General features: G+C 39.0%; 1 protein-coding gene across 1 annotated transcript in view; it reads right to left on the reverse strand.

The window, feature by feature from the left end:
* The window catches only part of USH2A (usherin), a 737,363-nt gene extending 730,985 nt beyond the window's left edge, over nt 1-6,378 (reverse strand). The window contains exons 1-3 of the mRNA XM_078441308.2: nt 6,307-6,378; nt 4,786-5,474; nt 599-764 (exon numbers count right to left, since the gene is read on the reverse strand). Coding sequence (XP_078297434.2) covers nt 599-764; nt 4,786-5,270 — 651 coding nt within the window. The 5' untranslated portion in view covers nt 5,271-5,474; nt 6,307-6,378. The remainder of the gene's footprint in view (nt 1-598; nt 765-4,785; nt 5,475-6,306) is intronic.
* Nucleotides 6,379-24,531: the final 18,153 nt, after the last annotated feature.

Below are 24,531 nucleotides of genomic sequence, written 5' to 3' on the forward strand. Positions count from 1 at the left end.
CTGTCTGCATTCCCAGGAACTGTAAAATACCAGATAGCTCACAGTTCTCTCAGCCTTTAACAGCTTCTAAGGCTAAAACAAACTGTGGCTGACAACTAAAGTAATAATATAACACTTTCTGAGTGTTTGAAGTGTAAAGTTCATTAGTTCTAAGGTCAGCATTTTAATGCAACAGCCAAATTTCACTCACATCATCAGATGCTATCTGGGAAAGACAGCCAGGCTCGGGGGGAGGGGGGCGGTAATGCTGCCATGACTGGTAAAATTAGTACTAGGCACTGAAAGAGCCCTTCCACATTGTTTAGCAAAATATACTAACCAAATAAAACAAAAATTCCCTGAGGTTGTCATCATCCCAAAGAGCATTGTCCTAAGCTTCTGTGGGAGTTTTCACAGCAGTGGTGAGGGGGGAAATGCCGGACTATCAAGCGATACATCATTAGGTCATTTAAATGTTATTTTTCTTTAGTTGTCATTTACACGTAAATGAAATCTAAAAATACTGCTTCAGATCTTGTGGGGAGATGCCATGTAAGGAAAGAAAGGAAGACGGATCCTCGTGTTTAACCAAATGTTAAATATTTTTTATTTTACTCACCTGCACACTAAGATGAATCCATTTCTTCACAAGAATTCTCCCCAGTGTCATTACTTTTATTGGAGGCTGCAAACCATTTACTGTGCGATAATAAAACATGGTCTCTTTCTCAGATATTGTAAGTTTGAACACAATCTGCCCATCCACCGTCTTTTCTATAACACACCTTAGGAAGCAACCAGAAAAGAGAAAAGGTCAGCATCCAACCAAAAGACATGCTAGGCAATTGTGCAGTTACGGGGGCATGAAAACCCCACTCAGAAGGTGCAAGTGAATTAGTGCCTGAACGCCATTCTATGCAGAGCCAAGTTTTACTCCAATTAAGAAGCCCTTTAATTTCAATTTTTAAAAAATGGAATCTTTATTTACAGTATATTCCCCAGAACCTCAACACCCTTTATTAGAGATTAATGGTGGAAACGACAGTGGTTGAGTCATCCTGCAAAACCAACATTTAGCCTATTGGCTCATTAGTCTTCTGCTATTTCTTTTATAGGAAGCAGCACGCTACGCTACATCCGGCTTGGGTATTGAGTCACCGGTGCAAATCTCTCTCTCTTTTTTTTTAATGCAAAGAGAATTTAGTGTCCATAGAAGACTGCTAGCCCTGAAGTCAGAAGTGCTCGATTTAATTCCCATGATGAAATGGAGAATGGACAACTACAGCTTCTTCTTACTTCATCATTGACTGGCCAGAAGTCAAAGCCAGTGTCTGTAAGAGGACTGGCTGGCTCTCCATGGCCACACAGTCCAACTGAGACACCGAGATAACGTTGATGATCTTGGATAAAAGCTCATACAATCTTCTAAAGAACACAGTGAAATCACATTTTGATAAAAAAGAAGAATTGTCAAGAACTTTCTAGCTCTTCTGTCAGGCCAACTATCCAACTATTTTTTAAATTTTTTTTTTTTTCAACTTTTTTTTATTTATTTTTGGGACAGAGAGAGACAGAGCATGAACCGGGGAGGGGCAGAGAGAGAGGGAGACACAGAATCGGAAGCAGGCTCCAGGCTCCGAGCCATCAGCCCAGAGCCTGACGCGGGGCTCGAACTCACGGACCGCGAGATCGTGACCTGGCTGAAGTCGGACGCTTAACCGACTGCGCCACCCAGGCGCCCCTCCAACTATTTTTTAAAAATGACTTCTATCCTTACCACAGTGGCACACTTACCCCATCCCTTTAAGTCGACAGATGGTGTTTTTATAAATATTTATTTTCTATGTTAATTTGTGTTTAATATAAGTTATTTTAAGTTAATTATATCATTGCATATTACCAGACACTGAACAGAAACAGTTATGAACTTAAGCTCACTCCTATCACATTCAATGTAGCAACTCAACGTTTTAGCAGAATATTATAAATGCTTGCTTGTAGCCTCCTGAGTGGATTATTCCCAAAGATCTGTTATTTAAAGACAAATATCCCTGACATTAGCCATTAACATCTCCCCAAATGACTAGCTCTGAAAGATGCCCATCAGCCTACATGTCACAGACAAGAACTCAACAAGGTGGCACATCCCAGGGAGGAGAATTTCATCAGATGCTGGAGGAGTCTGTTTCCCTTTCTTCACCCAGTTGCCTCCTACTCAGCTCAGCATCTCCACGATTATGCCTGGTCATGGAATACCCTTCTTCCTGGCTGAAGACTGCTGAAGGGGCCTTCCTTGCTTTTCACTTGCTGCCTCAATAATGACACTGATACAGGGCTCCTGAGTGGCCTAGTCAGTTAAGCTTCCAACTCTTGATTTCAGCTCAGGTCATGATCTCACTGTTCATGAGTTTGAGCCCCATGTCAGGCTCTGCACTGACAGTGGAAGAGCTTGCTTGGGATTCTCTCTCTCCCTCTCTCTCTCTGGCCCTCCCCCACTTGTGCACGTGCATGCGCTCTCACTCTCTCTCTCTCAAAATAAATAAACATTTTTTTTAACGTAATGACACTGATCCATCTGTCTTCCCATTAGTCATGAGTTTTCTGAGAACAAAGCAGAGCCTGATATAGAGCAGGCTCTCAAGAAATGATGTGTCAATGACCAAATCCAGAAGAGAAAGTATCAAAGAGGCAAAGATAAGATGGGGAAAACCAAGAATAATTACTAAATATGTCTTAAAACTTTCCTTACAGGTTACGTTTTCCACAAATTATTGCTTCTCACTTGCATTTATTCTTTTGTGGAGTTAAGAGGTAAGAATAAGATTGGAGAACACTTACCAGTTACTATTTCACTGTTACTGGTCTTCCTAGATTTTGTACACGTATTTCGTGATAAAGTTATGAGAACAAGTATATTTTTTAACATAGGCAAATAGATTGGCATAAAGGTTTTATATAAAGTAGAGATAAGGCTTCATAGAAATTCTGTGTTTTTTTTAACCCTTTGGTGGATAGATATTTTTAAATCACTGGGATGAAAAGAGTTGTCTCTTCACCCCCTGCCATAAGATCTCTAAGGTCTAAGAAGAGTTTGCCTGCATTCGTTTTACTTGAGTTTAAACCAACAAGTTAAAATGTGACCATTACTCAAGAATGTATTTGCCAAATGCAGGCTTATTTTCCCAAGCTTACTGAAAATGCATTTCTTAATATGTTATTGATTATCTTCCTTGCTATTTTGTTTGCTTGTAAACATACTAGCTTTGGTAGATAATGAATGTGAAAGGAAGGCAGGTAGCAAAATATTTAGGAACTGGATTTATTCTGCTCCTGGATAAACAATAATTGGATAATCCATGTTTTGTTTGTTTTACTTATCTAGTGCAAACACCCCGAAATTCCCCCAATTCCCATAGTTATTTTAGTTTTGAGGATGAAAACGACCTTGATGCATGGAACTCTCCAGACCGTAAACCATGTGCCACTGCCTCTATCAATACCCCTCTATCTTATTTATACTAAATGATACCAATAGGAGAAGAATTTGGTAGAGACAGATCTCCTGGGGAGGGGGAGGGGGCACTTGGGGGGAAAAAAAAAAGTTTTTCCCAGCCATATTTGCCAACAGACAATTCTTGGACACTCTTTACATAAACGGAGTAGGTTGGCTTTACTGACATTTCAAACAGTAAGAAAACAGGGTTTTCTTTTAGGGATGACACAGAAATAGAAATAATGCTTTGTGATCATTTTCACTTCACATGAAGAAAAATGCCGACTTTCACTTGGCAAATTAAAACTAAACACCAAAGACATTTAAGTCATATTTGCTTATAAGATTATAAGACTTTTCTGGTTTGTTTCACAAGTTTTTAGATATTTGGTTAACGCTCTCAAACAAAGAAACTGTCACAAGGGGGAGAGCCAAAAGCTCTACAGGAAGACAAAAGATAAACAAAAAGTGCCTCAAAACTTCCTTACTTATTCAAATCTCCAGATCGGCTCTAAATACTTAGGGAAAACACGAGATGTCAGTTTTAGAAAATATTACAGAATGAAAACCAAGTGATTATATAAACAAAAAATGACAAAGCCCCACTACAAACTCACTGAAGGCATTTCTAGTGGGATCGATGGCATAAAACCTATTGGGACTCTTTTATGCTTATCTATATATTTCCAAACAGGAGACACGACAAGGCAAAGGGCAAAAAGCTGTATCCTTTCAGAGTTAGAGGATTATTCATTTATTCAACTCATGTTATTGGGCATCTTCCATGAGTCAAACAAACACCTCTTCCTGGGAAAATACGGATGAATTAAAGACAGTCCTAAGCCCTTAGAGAGCCATCTGCCTGATGAAAATTTTATACTCCAGCAGGAGCAGGTTGTTTATAAAAACCTAGATCAAGACTTAGGAAATATCAATTATTTGTACTAGTAGCACATGCACTGTAAAGCTCACACTGAGCCTGGCTGAGCCTCTGAAGGCCAAGACCAAAGGTTTGGCTAAACGACCAGGGAATACATGAGACACGTGTAAACACGTCTCTCTGCAAGGAAGCTATCTTAACATATTCTTTTTTGAGGGCTCACTTCATCCATGGAAAGGAGAAACAACTGTAAATTTGGGAAAACAATATTTGCAATGTAAACTTAAACAGGAAGACGGCCATAGCAACTGGTCTTCAACTGCATGGATTCCAGCGTTCGCCTTCGTTTCTAGTTTAAGGATTCGTGTTGCAACAGTCTTCACTACTATGGCTCGGGACCCCTAGGAAAGCTTACACTCACTCCACTACTTACATTACACCTTCCTTCTCAGGTTTCAGCCACACAGCTAGAGTAAATGATGCCGCCAGCCTTGGAGAAGGAGGAGAAGAAAAGCAATTCTTGTGATTTCCAAAAATAAAACTTGTGGAATTGCTATGAGCGTTGGGACACAGATCACGCTTGTCTACGGTGATGCAGCTCCCGAGGCCCGCGGAGAACAGGGCGATGTGGCCGGGCGGTGAAGACCTGTATGGGCAGTCCTGGATGCACATCCGCTGGGTACAGAACTGCAGACTGGCGGCAGCAGTGGAGCTCTGACAAAAAGTGCTGCGGCCTGGGAGCCCACATGTTGCTTGGGGTGGCACGATGGAAACATTCTTGAAAGCTCCCACGTTCTCCAGCCTCGGGAAAAGGCCCTGTGAGTCAGCCAGCGAGATGGCAGCGAAATACGCAAAGGTCAATGTTGCAATGACGTGGGACAAGAAGCGGAAGCCCGGTGAAAGAGCCAGGCGACTCATGTTCACAAAAAAGCATTCTCCTCCTGATAAAGCATTCCTAAATAAATAATAAGGCCAATGCCGCCTGCCAGCAACACTTTAAAGCAGGGTGCTTTAAGTAACGTTGAGATACTCCATTTTCGGGAAGCTGCAGACACGTTTTCACACTGAGGTAATACCACAGACGTTCTTAGCAACGGTGAAGACATGAGTAGCAGCTGGTGTCTGGGAATCAAAAACAAAGTGTCAAGGAAAAGCTGCTACATCTTTAAAATTTAAGTTCATCCCAAGCCTGCGGACTGTGAGCCCCCCATGAGAAACATTACTGAACTTCTCAAAGAGCAAAAACATTCTGAAACACACTGTCTAGAGGAAAACACTTATTCTTTGGTTAGGTAACCTTTGTACCGGGCAAATCAGACACTTTGAAAGTGCCCAGGACGACCAGTTTCCCATGTATAGTCATACACGGATACACATACACTTCTTGTGAATACATTTCACCACACAGCAATTTAAGAGTGCTACTCTCCCCCAGGGAATTAGCACAATCTACTTAACAAGGTAAAGAATTGCATAGATTTTCTTTAGACGGGCACCTTATGTTGTAGCACACAGCTAACTTACAGATGTCCGAAATAAAGCTGGCAAAGCGCTTTGGGCCTTTCCCCCAACCCAGCATGTGCAGCAACTTTAAGCTCACAGGAAAGCTGATTAGAAACCCAACACCATCTGTCTGTCCTATGCCTTAGTATTTAGCAAACGTTTGTGTTCGTGTTTCCTCCTATGACTATGTATTTGTAGGTTAAATATGGACCCCTAATACTGTGTAAGTAATTGTATTGATAAATAAGCTGAATTACCATCTCTTTATTGCATTTCAACCAGTCCCCTCAGTGTGACAAATGGCTCTTCACAGGACCGCTGTCCCTCGTTGCCTGGCAACGCTGCGGTAACCCCCGGGTTACTCTTAGCAAATAGGCCACAGCAGCAGGAATTCTGCAAGGAAGACGTGGGTGCCCAAGTAAAGTATTCTGCACGGCAAACACTTGGTTACCTGAAACTCAGAGCGCAGTCTGCTTGGTGGCCCGCCTGGAACTGAACTCCCCAGGCTTCCAGCAGGTGCTTCAAGCAGTGGGAGGGACCTGGATGGGGCCAGGCATGCATAATTTTAAAGTAGCAGTACACCTTAACCCATAATCCCCGTTTAGCCCCTCCCCTTTACCGCTTTCGCACACCTCCATCCATTTAATCATGGAGTCAAAATGACCCGCCACTAATACAGTAACACAAGGAGTCATTTCCAGTGCCCTTTCTCCTTTCTGGGGAAACAAAATGGAATTCTAAACCTTACTATACTGAGGCCCTAACAGCTTGGTCCATGGATGTAAGTTTCTGTTGACCGCTTTATTGTTGCTGCCCTCTTCACCCCTGGATACCCCCTTCTAAAAACACGTTTCTCTACTTCATGAGGAGCAGCTGATGTTATCTCTAAATGTTGCATTTGGAAATGAGAGATTTTAATTAAACTACAGAAGCAAGAGGATTATTGACTTTTTAGCTGCCTAATTGGATATGAATATGTATATATGCATGAGTACATGTTTGATGTCAATTCTATGTAGTTTCTATTATATTCAAAATTCTCCCTTCTCTACTGAGATATCTCATCCTAGATGCAAAATATTCTGAAGCAACTGATACATCTATCGCTTCATTCTTATCTTAAAAATGGAAAACTTGTTTGGGAAAAAACTAGGTGATTGTGGTTCTGTTTTCTGTAAGTTATCCTCTTCAGAAAAATGTTTAGAAATGAGAGAACTGTTTTTGGTGTTTCTTGTTAGTAAGGCAGCCAGAGACAAACCCAAAGTGTCATCTCTTTGATTTCCTTTCCTGTCTCTTCAATGAGAGGCGTAGAAACCACAACCTTTTATATATCAAGCTTATCAGGACTAGGTGCTTCTAGAGAAAACTTTCACCTTTTGTCAAAATATCCTATTTTCCACTTGTCGGTTATTACAATCTTATAAGGGCAAATTTCATTAAAAACAAATACTAATGTAATACCAGCTAATATATAATTCCTTGAGAGCTTGGGAAGATACATTTGGAAATAGATACATAGGATTCAGTGAATTAGACAAATGCATTGTTCAGACCTGTTACAAAACATGCACATTTGCCTTTAAACAATCTACTCAATCTCTGGCTTGCCCTTATGCCTTGTGAATCCAAGGCCTAACTTTTTAAATTGTGTATCTTCAGTGTATCTTTTGGGTCACCATTCAGGGGATGAGAATCCTTCTACCATATAACTGCTGCTTTGTAGTAGGAAGTCATGACTCAAAATAGACAATCTAAGATTAGCGACTCTGCTCCACATCCAGAAACTCTGCCTGTAATTTGCAAAGGCAGAAAATGGATTGACACATCCCTCAACTTTTGCTTTTGAGTACTATCAATCTTGAGGACACATCCAGTAAATGAATTGGGCACCAACAGTTCCACCACCCCTAGAAGTGCCTGAAAAAGAAGTTTAGAAAAAATGAACATGTACAGGAGGAAAATTTAGCTAACTACGGACACTTTCTCCCCCCACCCCCCACCCCCATATATTTCTGTGGATTCACTGAGTAATTCTGGTTTGGATCAGCGTGGCTGAGTTTGGATGGTCTGGTTTGGCCTCACTCTCTCATCTAGTGGTCGCCTTGACAGTCATGGGAGCATACCCCAGGTTCATTCTGATAGGAGCAGAAAGATTCTTAGCAGCATAAGATGGGAGGTTCCCATGTGAAGTACTTGTCATGCCTCTGCTCGCATCACATTTGCTAATGTCCCAGTGACCAGAGCAGTCACATGATGAGGTCAAGAGTCAATGGCTATAAAATAGACCCTATTCTTCAAAGAAGGAATGGCAAAGTCACATTGCAAGGGGGCACACAGAATGAAGAGAATTTGTGAGCGTTTTGCAATCTACCAAAGAGAGGTGCTAGCAATTTCTTTTTCTCGCTGAGAAAACATCACGTCACATTGAATCAGAATTTCCTTGTTTTGAAAAAGTCCAGAAAATAGTGTTTTAGTAAGACAACTCTAAGTAAGTTCATACTCCTTATTCTGGAAAAGCTTACTATAATGAGCTAAGTTTTTCAAACACCTGAGAGTGAGTTTTGATGGGCAAAATCAAGAAGTATCCCTTATTCCTGGATTTTTAGCATCCATGGATTTACTATTAAAATTGTTTCACTTCTGGCATAACTGATCAAGAAAACATAATAGATGTATAATAATATTGGATATGATAATACAGGCATAAACTATAGATATAATCTGATTACAAATATAAGAATATATTGTAGGCAACTTTATAAGAATTGAACTTGAATTCTTAGACAAATTAGACAAATTCCTAAAAACATCCCAACCTAAGATAACTTGAGAAGACAGATAGAAACAACCCAAATTAATTTTAATTAAACTAATTCTGATTTTTACAGTCTTGCAAATACAATAAAAGAGAGTATTTCCCATTTTATTTTATGAGGCCAGTATAACTTTGACACACATGTTAAAGAAAAAAAAAACAGAAAGGAAAATATGAAAAAAAGAAAAATTATAGGACTTTCTCACTAAGATACTTAAACTAAAAACAAAAAAAAATTCTGAATAAAACATAAGCAAATTGAATCTAGAAATGTATAAAGAGATTAAATCTCCTGATCAAGTTGGGCTTATTCCAGAATTACAAAATCTATTTGAATTTTAAAATACATTAATGTAATTCACCATAAAAATATATTAAAGAAAAAAATTCATGTGATTTGTTTGGGACCAAAATCCTTAAAAAAGGATTATTAATTGAGAACCAAAAACTATTTATTTAGGACCAAATCCCTTAACAAACTAAACACATAACTTGACACAGGATATTTGCAAAAACCACCATCATAAATCATCATCATCATCATCATCATCATCATCTTCTTCTTCTTCTTCTTCCCGATAATTAGCACTTCGGTAAAATCAGGAGAACAAGAATACACACTATCACTGCCTCTATTAAATATTTTACTAGCCAGTGCATTGAAATAAGGAAAATAAATACCAAGGTAAGTACTGAAATGATTATCAAATGATTATCAAATCACCTCTCTAGGTAGTACAATCTAGAGACAAATATTTTACCTAAGTTCCGGAGAGATGTACATAGATTAATGCTGTTCCTCGGTTTGGGGAGCTCTCTTTTTTTCTAGGCATATGCTACTTCACCCCTTGTCAAGTTAGAGGTAGCCATGTGACTTGCTTTAGCTAATGAAATATGAGCAGTGACATGTGCCATTACTAGGGTGAAGCTACAAGTACCTGTGTGCAATTTACTATGCTTGCTCACTCGCTCTTTCACTCTGCCGCGTCCAGATGGTGCTGCTCTGTCGGCCTCTTTCCCTGGCTGGGAAGACATTGATCAGAGTCCCCCCTGCTGACCCTGTTGGACATGTAGCATGTGTGAGGAACAAACTTTTATTGTTTAAAGAACTTGTTTGAAATTGTGGTATTCCTTATTATTGCAGAATAATTTAGCCCCATCTGATATAAAGATCAATAGGTAAAAAAAAATCCACTGCACTTCTCTATTCCAGTTAAAGAATGAAATAAACTAGAAAATATAACAAACCAAAAGATGCTCTTTAGATATAAGGTACTCAGTAGGAATGCACTTTTTTTTTTATTTCTTCCTCTGGGGGGAAAGAACATTTAAGCTTTATTGATTAACATTTAAGGGAACTAAAGCAAAGGGAGAGATAAATTATGTTCTTGGATTAAATGACTATCATAAGGATTAAGTTTTTTTATAGTAATCTATTAATCCAATGCAATTCCTATAAAAATCACAACAGTTATTTATGCCACTTGACAAACATACTCTAGAGGATGTAAAAGAACAAGGGGGGAGAAAATTGCCCTTGTCGATTTCAAGACATATATTAAAGCCATATAAATTAGAGTGTAACATTCATGCAGAGATGGGGAAAAATTCCAATAGAAACATAAAGAAGGGACGCATGGGTGGCTCAGTCATTTGAGCGTCTGACTCTTGATTTGGGTTCAGGCCGTGATCTCACGGTTCATGAGTTTGAGCCCCACATCGGGTTCCTCACTGACAATGATGAGCCTGCTTGGGATTCTCTCTCTCTCCCTCTGTCTCTGCTCCTTGTGTGCACTCTTTCTCTCTCTCTCTCAAAATAAGTAAGTAAACTTAATTTTTTTTTTAAAAAAGGAACCACAAGACTCACATACCTGTAGGGACTTATATTTCTTCTTGCATATCATTAGGAAAGTAGTCAATGAGAGTTGCAAGGAAAATTAATTACCCTTATTGGAAAACAAAATGAAATCAGATCCCAATCTCTCACCAAGTATAAAAATTATCATATACAGATAGACTGAGACTTAAATGTAAGCGGCAAAGCTTTAAAATCTTTGGAAATTAAAGGAGACATTTTAGTGACCTTGAGATAAGGACGTATTTCTTAAATTGGGTACAAAGAGCACAAAACATATGAGATAAATAAATGTTACACTAAAATGAAGAACTTCTGCCCAAATGTCTTCATAAAGTGGAAACATAAGCCATGCAGAAGACATGTCACACATAACAGAGAAGAGATTACTATACAGAGTGCTGACACAATTCCTACAAATCAAAAGGTAAATATTAGAATTTTTTAAAAGATGTGAAATGAACAAGCATTTCATAGATTAAACACCTGGGTCCAATAAACTTATAGGAAGTGTTCAACCTTTATCAGTAATCTGGGAAAGGCAAATTAAAACCACAATGATATGGTATGAAGATAGCACAAGTTTTAAATCAGGAAAATTCCAATTGTAATGGAAGGTAGGTAGTAACAGGAACCCTAAATATTTATGGTGGAAGACTAAACTGATGTAAATGCGTCAGAGAATAATTTGGCATATTTAGAAAAGTTGAAGCTGCATATATCCTAAGAAACAGCAGGTTTCCACTTGATGCACATTCATTAGAACACCTTTGCACCCCTACCAGGAGGTACATTTGGCACGTTCACAGCAGCTGTTTTGGGTAATGCCAGAAAGCTGGAAACCACTCAATGCCCATGACAAATACCAACAAGTTGTTACCCTATTACAATGAATTCTGCTGTCTGTCTCTTCCTGTTTTATTTATTTATTTATTTATTTATTTATTTATTTATTTATTGCTTGCTTATTTATTTATTTATTTATTTTTTGCTTATTTATTTTACTTTTCTCCTGTCTCCTGTGGTTTCCTGCGATACAAGTTGGGTGTTGAAACAGTTCTTCAACCGATGACAGCACGTCTCTTCTGCCATGGGTTAAAATGAGAAGGTACAATTGAAGCACAGTAAAAGAGGAAAACCTGAGCTTCTGCCCTCCTCTACTCCGTATATTTTTCTTTTAAAATTACTTAAGTATTGGGCGCCTGGGTGGCTCAGTTGGTTGAACCCACGCTTGATTTCGGCTCAAGTCATGATCTCGTGGGTTCGTGAGATCGAGTCCCGCATGGGGCTCTGAATGGACGGTGCGGAGCTTGCTGGGAATTCTCTCTCTCCCCCTCTCTCTCCCCCCCTCTTTCTCTGCGCCTACCCCGCACCCATGTGTGTGTTCTCTCAAAATAAAAACTCTAAAAAAATAAAAATTATGTAAGTACTCTATGAGCACTATAGAAAAGATTTTTAAAGCAATGTGGGGAGACAGAAAAGGAAGACTGCAGCCTCTCACCACCATCATGTATTCATTATGCCTCTGCCGATAGAATTTTTACCTTTTTCTACAAACTTGAAGTATGTTTTTTCTAGACAAGACAGAGTCAACGCTCCGAAAAAGTTTAGAAAAATGCTTCTTCTTCTTGAAAATTATCTTCCATTTTCTTTTGCAGTTTTCTGCACTTATATAACCGCCCTGCAATGCTTAAAATTCAGAGAGTAAATCTTTTTTTTTTTTTTTTTTTTTTTTTTTGGTGAACAGCAATAATCTGCCTATTATTTGGTTTCCGAATTCTTACTAAGGCTGCTAATACAAGGTACGTGAGAATAAATCTAAGAAATAGTATGTTAGTGAAAGTGACTAGTATGCAGGACAAAGTTTAAAGAGCCAGTGCTGGGGACACCTGGGTGACTCAGTCGGTTGAACGTCCAACTTGGGCTCAGGTCATGATCTCATAGTTCATGGGTTCAAGCTCCGCATCAGGCTCTGTGCTGACAGCTCAGAGACTGGAGCCTGCTTTGGAGCCTGTGTCTCCCTCTCTCTCTGTCCCTCCCCCTCTCACACTCCGTCCTGATCTCTCTCTCAAAAATGTTTAATAATAAACATTAAAAAATAATTTAAAAAAATTAAAGAGCCAGTGCTGGAGTGGCCCTCACTCCTGATGTGCTAAACAGCTGAACCAAAATGGAACATCTATCATCATCCAAGTTTCCCAATGAAAATACCTACAACACCCAGATTACCTGAAATGTACAGGTAACATGAAAGATGTGTAATAAGAACAAGAAAGAAACCCATATGATTTTAAGCCTTTGAGATTTTAGGATCATTTGTTATGACAATAGGGACTCCCCCATGTGGTGTACGGGGCCTGCTGCATTTCCTTATACAGCTGCACACATACTGGGAAAATTCCCGACATTCCTTTCAAACGTGCTTGAGAACAAGGCTGGTACACTATGTGGACAGCTGAAGACCTAACCTGCATTTGTAGAAACACATCTCCTCTGGTCAGCAGGCAGGGCTGACCCTGCAGAGTGGAAGCATTTACTTGTGGTGCCTAGAAGGGAATGACGGCACTTTTCATTTTCCAGTTCTATCAGAGGAAGCAACAGCTATTTGGCCCATAGAGGGCTAGTACCCCATTAGTGACACTGGATCTAGTCGATTGGCGAATGAGTATCAAAACAAAGAGAAAACTGGCCACAAACATCTCAGACAGATCTTAGAAAAGGAGGTAATTTGTTCTGGCAAGAAAAATTCTCCCAGAAAGGAAACTCCCAAACAAGGGCCTGTGGGAAGAAGAGGACGGGTAGACGTATGGCTGGAACAGAAGAATACGAAGGTATGTGAGGCGGAAGCCAGTCGAGTCAGAGAATATAACCAGAAACGTGGATGGGGGATCACGTGGGAAACAGTCTCAGTGCCAGTCACACACCCCAGCTAGCAGGGCAACTAGCAAGTTCCCCTTTATACCATGTTTGTTCCTTAAAGTGTCTGGCAGGAGATATACCTTCATTCTAGGAAAACTCCATTCTGCCATGTAACAGAAGCCTCCTTTCTTGGAATGGGTTAGAGATGTACCCAGAAGCATATGGAAGTTGACTTCTCGCCATTGTTTGATCCTCAAAGCCAGGGCTAGACCCTTGATAATAGAGCATTTGCCTCCTAGAGAATATCAAAAACTTCAGAAAATCCTACAGACAAGGATAAACAAGCCGGAAAGAGATAAGCCACATGTCAGCACTCCCTGAAGTGAAGCCAGAGACATGCCCTCAGAAGTGACCCTTGGGCTCAGCCGGCCACAGTAAAGGAACATATCCCCATCTGAAGAGGCAGTCACTGAAAAGACAAGCAAAGTATCATGCCTTGCTGCTGTGGCTTAGCCCCACCTCTCATAAGGTGTAGAGAAGTTGGTGAGGGAAGTATTATGTTCTAGGAAATTTCTCCTCCCTCTCCCCCCAAAATAATAAAAGGTTAAATGAATGAACCATATGCCCTCCATCACCTGGATCATTATGATAGGTGGTTAACCACTCACTGGTTAAGAAGGCAAGTTCCAGAGACAGCCTGGGTTAGAAGCCTGGTTCCAGTGACCATCGCCTGTGTGTTGTTGGCAGGTTACTTAACCTCTGTTTTGCTTCAGCTTACTCATCTATAAAGTGAAAATATGACCCATCTCCTAGGGTTGTTGGGGGATTAAATGTAGAGAACAGAGCAATGAAAACAGGGTTCTCGCTGTTAGCACTCATTGTATCTGTTTCCTACTTATACCTAATGAGATAGTCTGTAATTGTACATCTAAAGGCAAGTAGAGGGAGTACATTTGGGGGAAATGCTACCATAACATTTATCTATCAGTAGAGTTTACCAAACACTTTTATAGAGTATTTCATTTGATCTTTATGACAACCCTACAAACTGGACAGAGACAACATCACTCCAAAAATATACATGAAGAAAAGGAAAATTGGTGCTCAAGTGGCTTGCTCAAAGTCACTTGGCTGGCAAGTGACAAAGCCTGGACAAAGCCCAGAGTATCTGGATTGAGCCTAGTACTTGTCATTTTATACTAAAGCTGAGCTAAGCAGGTTTCATGGAAGTGGTGGTGTGTTGAATTGTGCCTGGAAAGTTGATGGGTTTTGATAGCGACCAATGTGCATTAGGGTAACAGAAACAATCTAAGGAAAGACGCTGAGTTTGGAATAAAGATTGCCCAGGGTGCCTGGGTGGCTCAGTCAGTTAAGCGTCCGACTTCAGCTCAGGTCATGATCTTACACTCTGTGAGTTCGAGCCCTGCGTCGGGCTGTGTGCTGACAGCTCAGAGCCTGGAGCCTGCTTTGGATTCTGTGACTCCTTCTCTCTCTGCCCCTCCTCCTCTCACACTCTGTCTGTCTCTCTCTCAAAAACAAACATTAAAAAAAATATATTGCCCTACATCTATGAGGCACATTCTTTCCTATAGAATATGGAGAGAAATCCAATTCCGCCTTGTAATGTAGAATTTATCAGATTTCCAGATTCTTCTGAAAATTTTCAAAGCATCAATAAAGGTATTAGAACTTTGAAGAACCTCAGTTTTTTTTTTTTAATTCACTGTCTAGGTCTCTCAGTTCTCATGCTATTTATTGCCTTGATCAAAACTGTTGAACACATGTTCTTCTACTTCTTAAATTATGCAAACTCTCTGATGATCCAAGAATCGTATTTGTTTGAGGCATAAAAGCTTCACATCGCTATTTCAGGTTACACTGGGATGGGAGGAGAACTTGATACCATTGATAACATGTGGCAGGCCATCTAATTCCTGTCCATTCTTTCTTCTCAGCCTGGGTAAGGGCCCAGACTGAGGCTGGCAGGTGAATTCAAGAGTGGCTTTCCAGCTCCGCGCCTGGCAGCAAAGCAACAGCTGTGGAGCAGTATGGGACAGGTCGCGGCAGGCAAGTTAATGGCTGGCGAGCAGGACAAATAGGTGGGTGTGGGTCTGAAAATGAAAATGACACAATGTGGAGAAGGACAGCAGGCAAGCAGAGCACAGAGCTGAGCTGAAGCCAAACAGACGATCGGCAATGATTAAGGGTCAAGTGTCTACAAAGAGCCGTGCCCCTCAGAATGACACGGCGCCCCTCTCACAAAGTGGGAAAGCTCTGGATTGCCTAAAACCCATGGGGGTGTGGTTTCAAAAGGTTTTTGAGAAAGTGCCATTATCTTAAGGGAAGAAACATGAAGACAGAGCAGAACACAGGGCACAGGGAGCTAAGCAGGGAGGGGGATTTTTAGTCTCTGAAACCCAATCCAATTGAATAACCACCAAAACAAAGTGAGTGAAAAATAATGTGTGCTCCATTTAGAGTGAAATAGAGGACATAAAAATTGTGACGGTGGGAACAAAAATTGCATCACTTAGGAGAAAAAATAAACGTTAGGTGCTTGAGAGGTTTTTTGTTTGTTTGTTTGTTTTAATTGAGGGGATAAAATACAGAATATGCCATACCAGTAAACTCTTCTAAAGCGTCTTTGTAACTCTCCTTTGTAATTTACTTATGTGGCTTATTAATATGATTGTTTAAAAAAAATTTTTAACATTTATATATTTTCAAGACAGAGAGAGACAGAGCATGAGTGGGAGAGGGGCAGAGAAAGAGAGGGAGACACAGAATCCGAAGCAGGCTCCGGGCTCTGACGTGTCAGCACAGAGCCCAACACGGGGCCCGAACCCACAAACCATGAGATCATGACCTGAGCCTGAGTCAGGTGCTCAACCGGCTGAGCCACTCAGGTGCCCCTTATGATTTTTAGGTTCAGAAGCCAAAGGCTTCAAGAAGAGAAGAGCAAGAAATAGAAAAATGATTAGGATAGTAAAACTGGAACCAAACAGATTTGCAGAACAGTTTCTAAAACATAGGTGAACACTATCATTATTGGTATAACTAAAACAGAGAGTTTGAGAAATAAGAGGTTTTACTTCGAAGTTGCATGCAAGAGAAGTGACATGATGCTCAGTCCTGATGGCACTAATTGTTCTTTGTATTTGAACCAACCCAGGTCCCCTGATGACCAAGCCAACAGGATTTCTACCTCACTCCATACCTGTGAACATATTTGATTATGATGTACAATCAAAATGTGCATGAAGAAAGGAATTTAGGAACATGAGCATGTGAGTAATTTTTGGTAATAGTAACCATACAAATAATAATACTGAGTGCACAGTATGTGTCTGGCACCATGTAGGAAATAATATCTCATCTAACCTATATAAAAACCTCAAGCAATAGTTAATACTGCCACTATTTTAGATATCAGGACGTTGAGCCCTAAGTATTAATGTATTAAACTCTGACAATTAATATTTAGGAGGGAAAAAAAGATTCAAACTTAATTTCATCTAAATCTTTATCACAATGCCAGGTTGTTCTTTAAAGCAGCAATCTCCGAGAACATTCCAATATTAGACATTTTCTTATATTCTAAACATATCCCTTAAATTAATTTAGGTGATAATAAGCATCTACAATCTATCAGGCAAAGGGGTACACTAATTGACGAATGGATACAAATCTTAAGAAAACTCTTGAAATTGAGGGTTGGCCTTTTGCTTTAAGAAAAAAAAAATATTTTATTTCAGGAGGGAATAGAAAACCCTTAGTTTAATTGTGGTCCACAGAAACATCTCCTTTTTGGCTGTAGTGTGTTCAGATGTCTCCAGTTCTGTTGTTCTAAAACAACATTAATAGAGCACATTCAGAAGGATTAACTGAGAATAAGCCATGAAGATGGAAAAAATGTGGAGAAAAGCACAGTTTTGAATGAGTACTTGAGAAGATTGAAGTTATTGGCAATAAGGGAATCACTTTATGTAGGGGCAAATGAATCGACTATAATTTTAACCTAAAGTACCACTATAGGGGTTGTAAAATTCTTTCTACTTGGATAAATACTCTCTATTTGAATTGCAGCTTGCATTGAGAATGCAATAAAGAGTAACCTAACTTAACAAGACACTGAGACCACAAAAGAAGGAATTCTTTTTTAGGCAGTTGAAAGACTGACCACCAGAATTGAAATAGAATTAGAATACAGTCTGCAAATAACTCATTTAAAGCAGAGTAGAGTTCAAAAGAAATAAGTAGTATGGACAAAGTCCCGATGAGAACTATAATATGTGAGAAAGTGGGCTACAGGAAAGACTGACTCGAAGATTGATCATGGGACAAACCATATCCTCAGCAACTCTATGAGAGAGGGCCACTGTGCATGTTTGCATCATGCCCAACGGATTACCAACACACAGCTAGTAATTAGTGATTTGTTGAATGAATGAAGGAGTTAATACATGACCCAAATCTAGAATGCAGTTCATAGTTAAGGTGTCAACCCATATGTTGGATAGTCATGCTCTATGCTCCAGCTTTAATTTCAGGGGACATATAAAACCCAGAACTGTAGAAAGACTCAATAGCTTTGGGAGCTCTTAAAAACACCAACATAAGGTAAAGAAAGGTGTGGAAGACTGTCAGACAGTGGAAAGCAGAGAACCTAAAAGAGTCAGAGGGGGAAAATAAAAGAAAAAGAACTTGAAACAGGCTCAGAAGTTCCAAATGGACTTCTTAAAAAGTAAACACTCTGTCTCTATGAATTTGGCTACACCAGTTACCTCAAATAAGTAGACTCATACGATATTTGTCCTTTGTGTTCGTTTATTTCACTTCGCATACTGTTCTCAAGGCCCATCCATGTTGTAGCATAGGTCAGAATTCCCTTCCTGTTTAAGGCTGAATAATATTCTATTGTATGTATCACATTTTGCTCATCCCTTCATCTGTTGATGACATCTGTTGATGGACACTAGAGTTGCTTCCACATTTTGCCTATCGTAAATAAGGATGCTATGAACACTGATGTACAAACATGTGTTCGAGTCTCTTCTTTCAATACTTCAATCCTTCTCTTCAATTCTGTTGGGTATGTACCCAGAAACAGAATTGATGGATCACATGGTAATTCTATGTTTTATGTTTTAAGGATCCACCATTGTATTTTTCACAGTGGCAGCACCTCTTATATTCCTACATTCAATTAACAAGAGTTCAAATTTCCCCGTACCATCACCAACACTTATTATTACTTCTGGTTTTGTTTTTATTTATAGCCATCTTATTGAGTATGAAGGGATATCTCATCATGGTTTTGATTTGCATTTCCAAGTGACTAGTGATGCCGAACACTTTTTCATGTCCTCCTTGGCTGTGTATGGATTTTGACATAAATTTGTACCCAAAGATATGAAAAAAATTGTCTAAATTTCTTTTTTGTGGTTACTTTATTGTTTTATACATAAAACTATGTAAACTTTGCTATGATCTACAAGAAACTCATCTAGTATTTTCTACTCATTTTGTGGTATCATTTTTAATTCAAATATTTTTTTAAGTTAACTATTAATAGAGCACCATTTATTGAGGTTATCTCCATTGATACTATAAATAGGACAGTGGCACTTTTTTCATATAAAAAATTCTTATATGAGGATTTGTTTCTGAACCATCTTATCTGTCATAGGATTCTGTTGGATCTTATACCTTGATTCCATTAAATACTAAAGTATTACATTATTGCAATTCAGGATAAGTAACAAAAGCAAATAGAAAAATAATACAAAAATTGTCCTCTACTACCATGAATATTAATGTAAATTCCTAAATAAAATACTACAACATCTAATCCACTGATATATCAAAAGAATAAGCCACATAGGGTTTGCCTCCAAAAATGTAGAGGTATCTAACATTTAATACCCTATCAATAAAATATGTTACATTGTTATATCAAAATGGAACAAGACAAATCTCTAGAAACTGAACCTAATAAAATGGAGTTACATAATTCACCTGACATAGAATGTGAATAACCTCGCTCACAGCTTCTCCCTGGAGAGAGAAGGAGTTGAACACAGTATCCAATGATCTAACTATTCTAGGAGTGGCCAAAGGAATGGGATGCAATTTCACGTATCCCAGCTCATTGACAGGGCACTAGATGCCTAAGGATTGCAAAAACAAAAAACAAAACAAACAAACAAAAAAGGAAGTGAGTTAGACTACCAAAAGATGTGAGAGGCCCACCAGAATATCTGGCTGGGCTAGTTGGTGGGGGTTTTCTAATGTATGAGACCAATCTGTTAAGGCTAAGAGAGCTGGCCACTTTGTCTAATGTGAAAAACACAGAACAAACTCGAAGAAAATGAAAAAAGCAGGCAAAGATTTTCCAAATAAAGGAACAAGATAAATCTCTAGAAACTGAACCTAATGAAATGTAGTTACATAACTTACCTGACACAGAATTCAAAATGACAGTCATAAAGATGCTTATCGAGTGCGAGATAGCAATGTGCACACAAAACAAGAATTTGAAAAAAAAAAAAAAAAGAAAATATTAAAAAGAAATCACAGTGCTGAAGAACATAATAATTGAACTAAAAAAAAAATCACTAGAGGGATTCAACAGTACACTAGGTCAACCAGAACAAAAAAAAAAAGTGAACTCAAAGATAGGCCACTGAGATAACTCTATCAGAAGAATAAAAAGAAAAAAAGAATGAAAAGGAATGAAGAACGCTCAGAGACTAATAGGACACTACAAAGCAGAGCAATATACACATTAAAGGGTCTCAGAAAGAGAAGAGAGAAAAAGGAACAGAAAGCTTATTCAAAGAATTAATGGCTGAAAACTTCCCAAAACTGGCCAAAGAAATGGATATCAAGGTTCAAGAATCCCAAAAGACAAAGGGGAAAAAAAGAGTACAAAGAATTCCATACTGAGCCATATTATAATCAAATGTCAAAGTTACAGACAAAGAGATTTTTGAAAGCAGCAAGAGAAAAGGGACTTATCTATCACATACAAGGGAATTCCCGTAAGATTTTTCAACAGAAACCTTGCATTTTCAGAAGGGAGCAGGATGATATTTTCAAAGTGCTGAAAGAGGAGGAAAAAAAAAACAAAAACAAAAAACGTCACCCAAAAATGCTAAAGTCAAAATTCTCCTTCAAAAATATTTTCCCAAAGAAAAAGTAAGGGAGTTCATCACCACAAGACCTGCCTGACAAAAATGCTAAAAGCAATTCTCTCAGTTAAAATGAAAGGTTGCTTTATAGCCACACAGTAGCATAGGAAAGTATGAAACACTTCACACCTGTCAGAATGGCTAATATCAAAACACAAGAAACAGGCATTGGTGAGGATGTGGAGAAATAGGAACTCTCTTGCACTGTTGGTGGGGACACAAACTGGTGCAGCCACAGTGAAAACCAGTATGGTGCTTCCTCAAAAAATAAAAATAGAACTATGCTATAATCCAGTAATTGCACTGGTTGGTATTTACCCCAAGAACACAAAAACATGAATTCAAAGGGATACACTCACCCCTATATTTGTTGCAGCATTGTTTACAATAGCAAAACTATAAAAGCAGCCCAAGTGTCCACTGATAAATGAATGAAGATGGGGTGTGTGTATGTGTATATACATATGTGTGTATATATATGTGTGTATGTATATATATATATATACATATCTGTATATATATATATATATATAGTATATATATATACATATCTGTATATATATATATAGTATATATATACATATCTGTATATATATACATACACATATCTGTATATATATACATACACACACATATATATATAATGGAATATTACTCAGCCATAAAAAAGAATGAAATTTTGCCACATGCAACAACATGGATGGATCTAGAGAGTCTAATGCTAGTGAAATAAGTCAGAGAAAAACAAGTACCATATGATTTCACTCATATGTGGAATTTAAGAAAGAAATGAAAAAAATGACAAGAAAAAAGACAAACCAAAAAAACAGACTCTTAACACTAGAAAACAAACAGATGTTTACCAGAGGGGAGGTAGGTGGGGGAAAGGGAGAAATAGGTAAAGGGGATTAATAATACCCTGATCACGATGAGCACTGAGTAATATATGGAATTCTTATCACTATATCATACACCTGAAATATAACACTGTATACTAATTATACTGGAATTAAGATTTTTAAAACGAAAAAATAAAAAAGAAGAAAAAAAGACAAATAGAGAATTCTATATTCCTCTAATAATGGGTAAATCTCTTTCAAATCTTATATAAACATTAAAGGCAAAAAGTATTAAAAATATAACAAAAAGTGAGAAGACATACACAATAATAATATATATAAACTGTGACAATTATAACAAAGTGTAGAGAGAGGAATTAAAGTGTAGAAACTTTGTATGCAGTTGCACTAAACCTGTTATCAGCTTAACATAGACTATATATTAAAATAGGCTGTATACATATAGAAAATAGACTGTATACATATGTATATTTAGACTGGAATTTAAAATAGTTATAACTATCAGATATTTTATGTAAACCCCAGGGAAACCACAAACACACACACACACACACACACACACACACACACACTATAGAGGCTGCACAAAAGAGAAAGGAATCAAAGCATATTAATACAAACAAAACATAACAACAGAGGAAAAGACAGAAAAAAGGAAAAGACTAACAGAAAACAAAACGGCAGTAGTAAATCCTTATCAGTAACTCATATGTAAATGGATTACATTATCAAAAGACAGAGTAGTTTAATGGATTAAAAAAGGTAAGATCCAACTATATGCTGCCTACAAGAGACCCACTTCACCTTTAAAAATATACATAGGCTGAAAGAGAAGGAAGGGAAAGAGATACTCCATGTGAATGGTAACCAAAAAGAGCAGAACTGCCTATACTTACATCAGACAAAATGGACTAAATAAAAAAACTGTTTTAAGAGACAAAGGCCATTATATAATGATAAAAACGTCAATTCATCAAGCAAACATAAGATAATTATAAAATTATATATATACATATAATTAATTATAAAAAGGTCAATTCACCAAGAAAACATCAGAATTATAAATATATATGTACCCAACATCAGAGCACCAAAGTACATAAAGTAAATATTGACAGAACTGAAGGGAGAAATACACAGCGATACAATAATAGTAGGAGACTTCAATATCCTACTTGCAATAACGTATACAACATTCAGACAGAAGATCAATAAAGAAAACACAGGACTTGAACATTGAAATGGACCCAGCAGACATATACAGATACTCTACCTAATAGCAACAGAATATATATTGTTCTTGCTCACACACAAAACTTTCTCCAGGATAGATCACAAGGTAGGCCTCAAAACAATTCTTCACAAATTTAAGAAGACTGAAATCATACCAAGTATCTTTTCTGAACACAATGGAATAAAACTAGAAATCAATAGAAAGAAAGGTGGAAGTTTCACAAATGTGTGGAAATTAAATAGCACACTTTCAACAGCCATTGGGTCAAAGGAGAAAGCGAAACGTAAATTAGAAAATACTTCGAGACCAATGAAAATGCACACAATCTACCAAAACTTACAGGATGTAGCAAAAGCAATACTAAAAGAAAAGTGTGTTGTGATAAAAGCTTATGTTACAAAAGAAGACAGACTGAAAACAAACAACTCAACTTTATACCTCAAGGGGCTAGAAAAGAAACAACTAAGCTCATAGTTTGCAGAGGGAAGGAAATAAATATTAGAAGGGGAAATAAATAATAAATAAATAAAATTTTTTATTTTATAAAAAGTAAAACATGTTTATAAAGAACAAAACACTTAAACTATTGAGGAAACTAAGTTTTTTGAAAATATAGTTGACAAGCCTTTAGCCAGACTAAGGAAGATGATGCAAATAAAACAAACCGAACTGAAAGAGGTGACGTCAAGGCTGATTGCACAGAGTATTGGTGTACCATCGGCAGCTGCAGGTGACGCTGAGCTGACTACATGGCCCGGGTGCTTGTGAAGAGGTTCCTGCGGTGGCTGGATTCCCGCTCTGCCCTGAGGAGGGGCCAACATGGCAGAACAGCATGGAAGGGTTTTTTTGGGTTCCTCCTTGCTGAAATGCAGCCAGATCAACACTAAACCATCTCACACACCTAGAAAACTGATCTGCACAACCTGAACCACAGAACTCGGCAGGTATGTAGCACGGAGAGGTGAACTGGGGAGAGAGAAGCTGCGCAGGGCAGGGGGCTGTTTTTGCTTGGGGAGAGAGGGGGGAGATGGGGGTGGGGGGTGGATACGGGAAAAGCACCCCCACCCCCTAAGGAGCTGGAGAGAAAGAGGAAAAGTGGGAACAGCCGCAGGAACTGAACAAAAGAAAGGGAGAAAGGAGAGGGTTTAAATTCCATCAAGACTATAAACAGGGGGAGCACAGAGTCTGAGGCTCTGCAGCTCAATACCTTGTGGTGCTCTGGTGGGAAGGGCGCATCCCCAAGAGCCAAGAGCGAGGTCTGAGGGGTCCATGGGCCACACAAGGAGTGGCAGCACCCCTGCGGGGAGGACATTTGGTAGAGGCTGTGCCGCCACCTCCCAGACAAAGGTGCCAGCGGACCCGGAGAACAACCACATTTGTTGGTGCTGGGACAAGGACGTAATAACGGGGAAGCCTGGCGCTAGATGTGTGTTGTGATTTTCTATAAACCCTGAAATGCTGCTGCTGCTGCTGCTACAAGATCGCACGAACCTTTTCTGGGGTGGGCTGGCACTCAGCCTTGATCTCTGGGCACCGGCAACAGCAACAGCACGGTCTCGGGAGCATTCCTGGAGGCAGGCGGACACCCAGCCGCTCGCTGCTCAGCGAGACTCTCCCCCAGAGGACCTGAGCCCGGTGGAAGCGCAGTTCCTCAGAAGGGAGGGGTTGGTGGGAGGGGCCAACATGGCAGAGAAGTATGGGGATCCAAAGTTCCCTGCTCTCTCAAACAAAGCCGTCTTGAGGCCAAAGGACTTGGAGCCCAAGAGTCCAGGAGGAAAAGAGGCAGAGTTCATTCCAGGGACCCACCGGGACAACCTGAGGGGCCATAAGTGGGGCGCTTCAGGGAACAGACACCACGCC

Source organism: Panthera onca, chromosome F1 (genome assembly GCF_046562875.1).
Source record: "Panthera onca isolate mPanOnc1 chromosome F1, mPanOnc1 haplotype 2, whole genome shotgun sequence".
Taxonomy (NCBI): Eukaryota; Metazoa; Chordata; class Mammalia; order Carnivora; family Felidae; genus Panthera; species Panthera onca.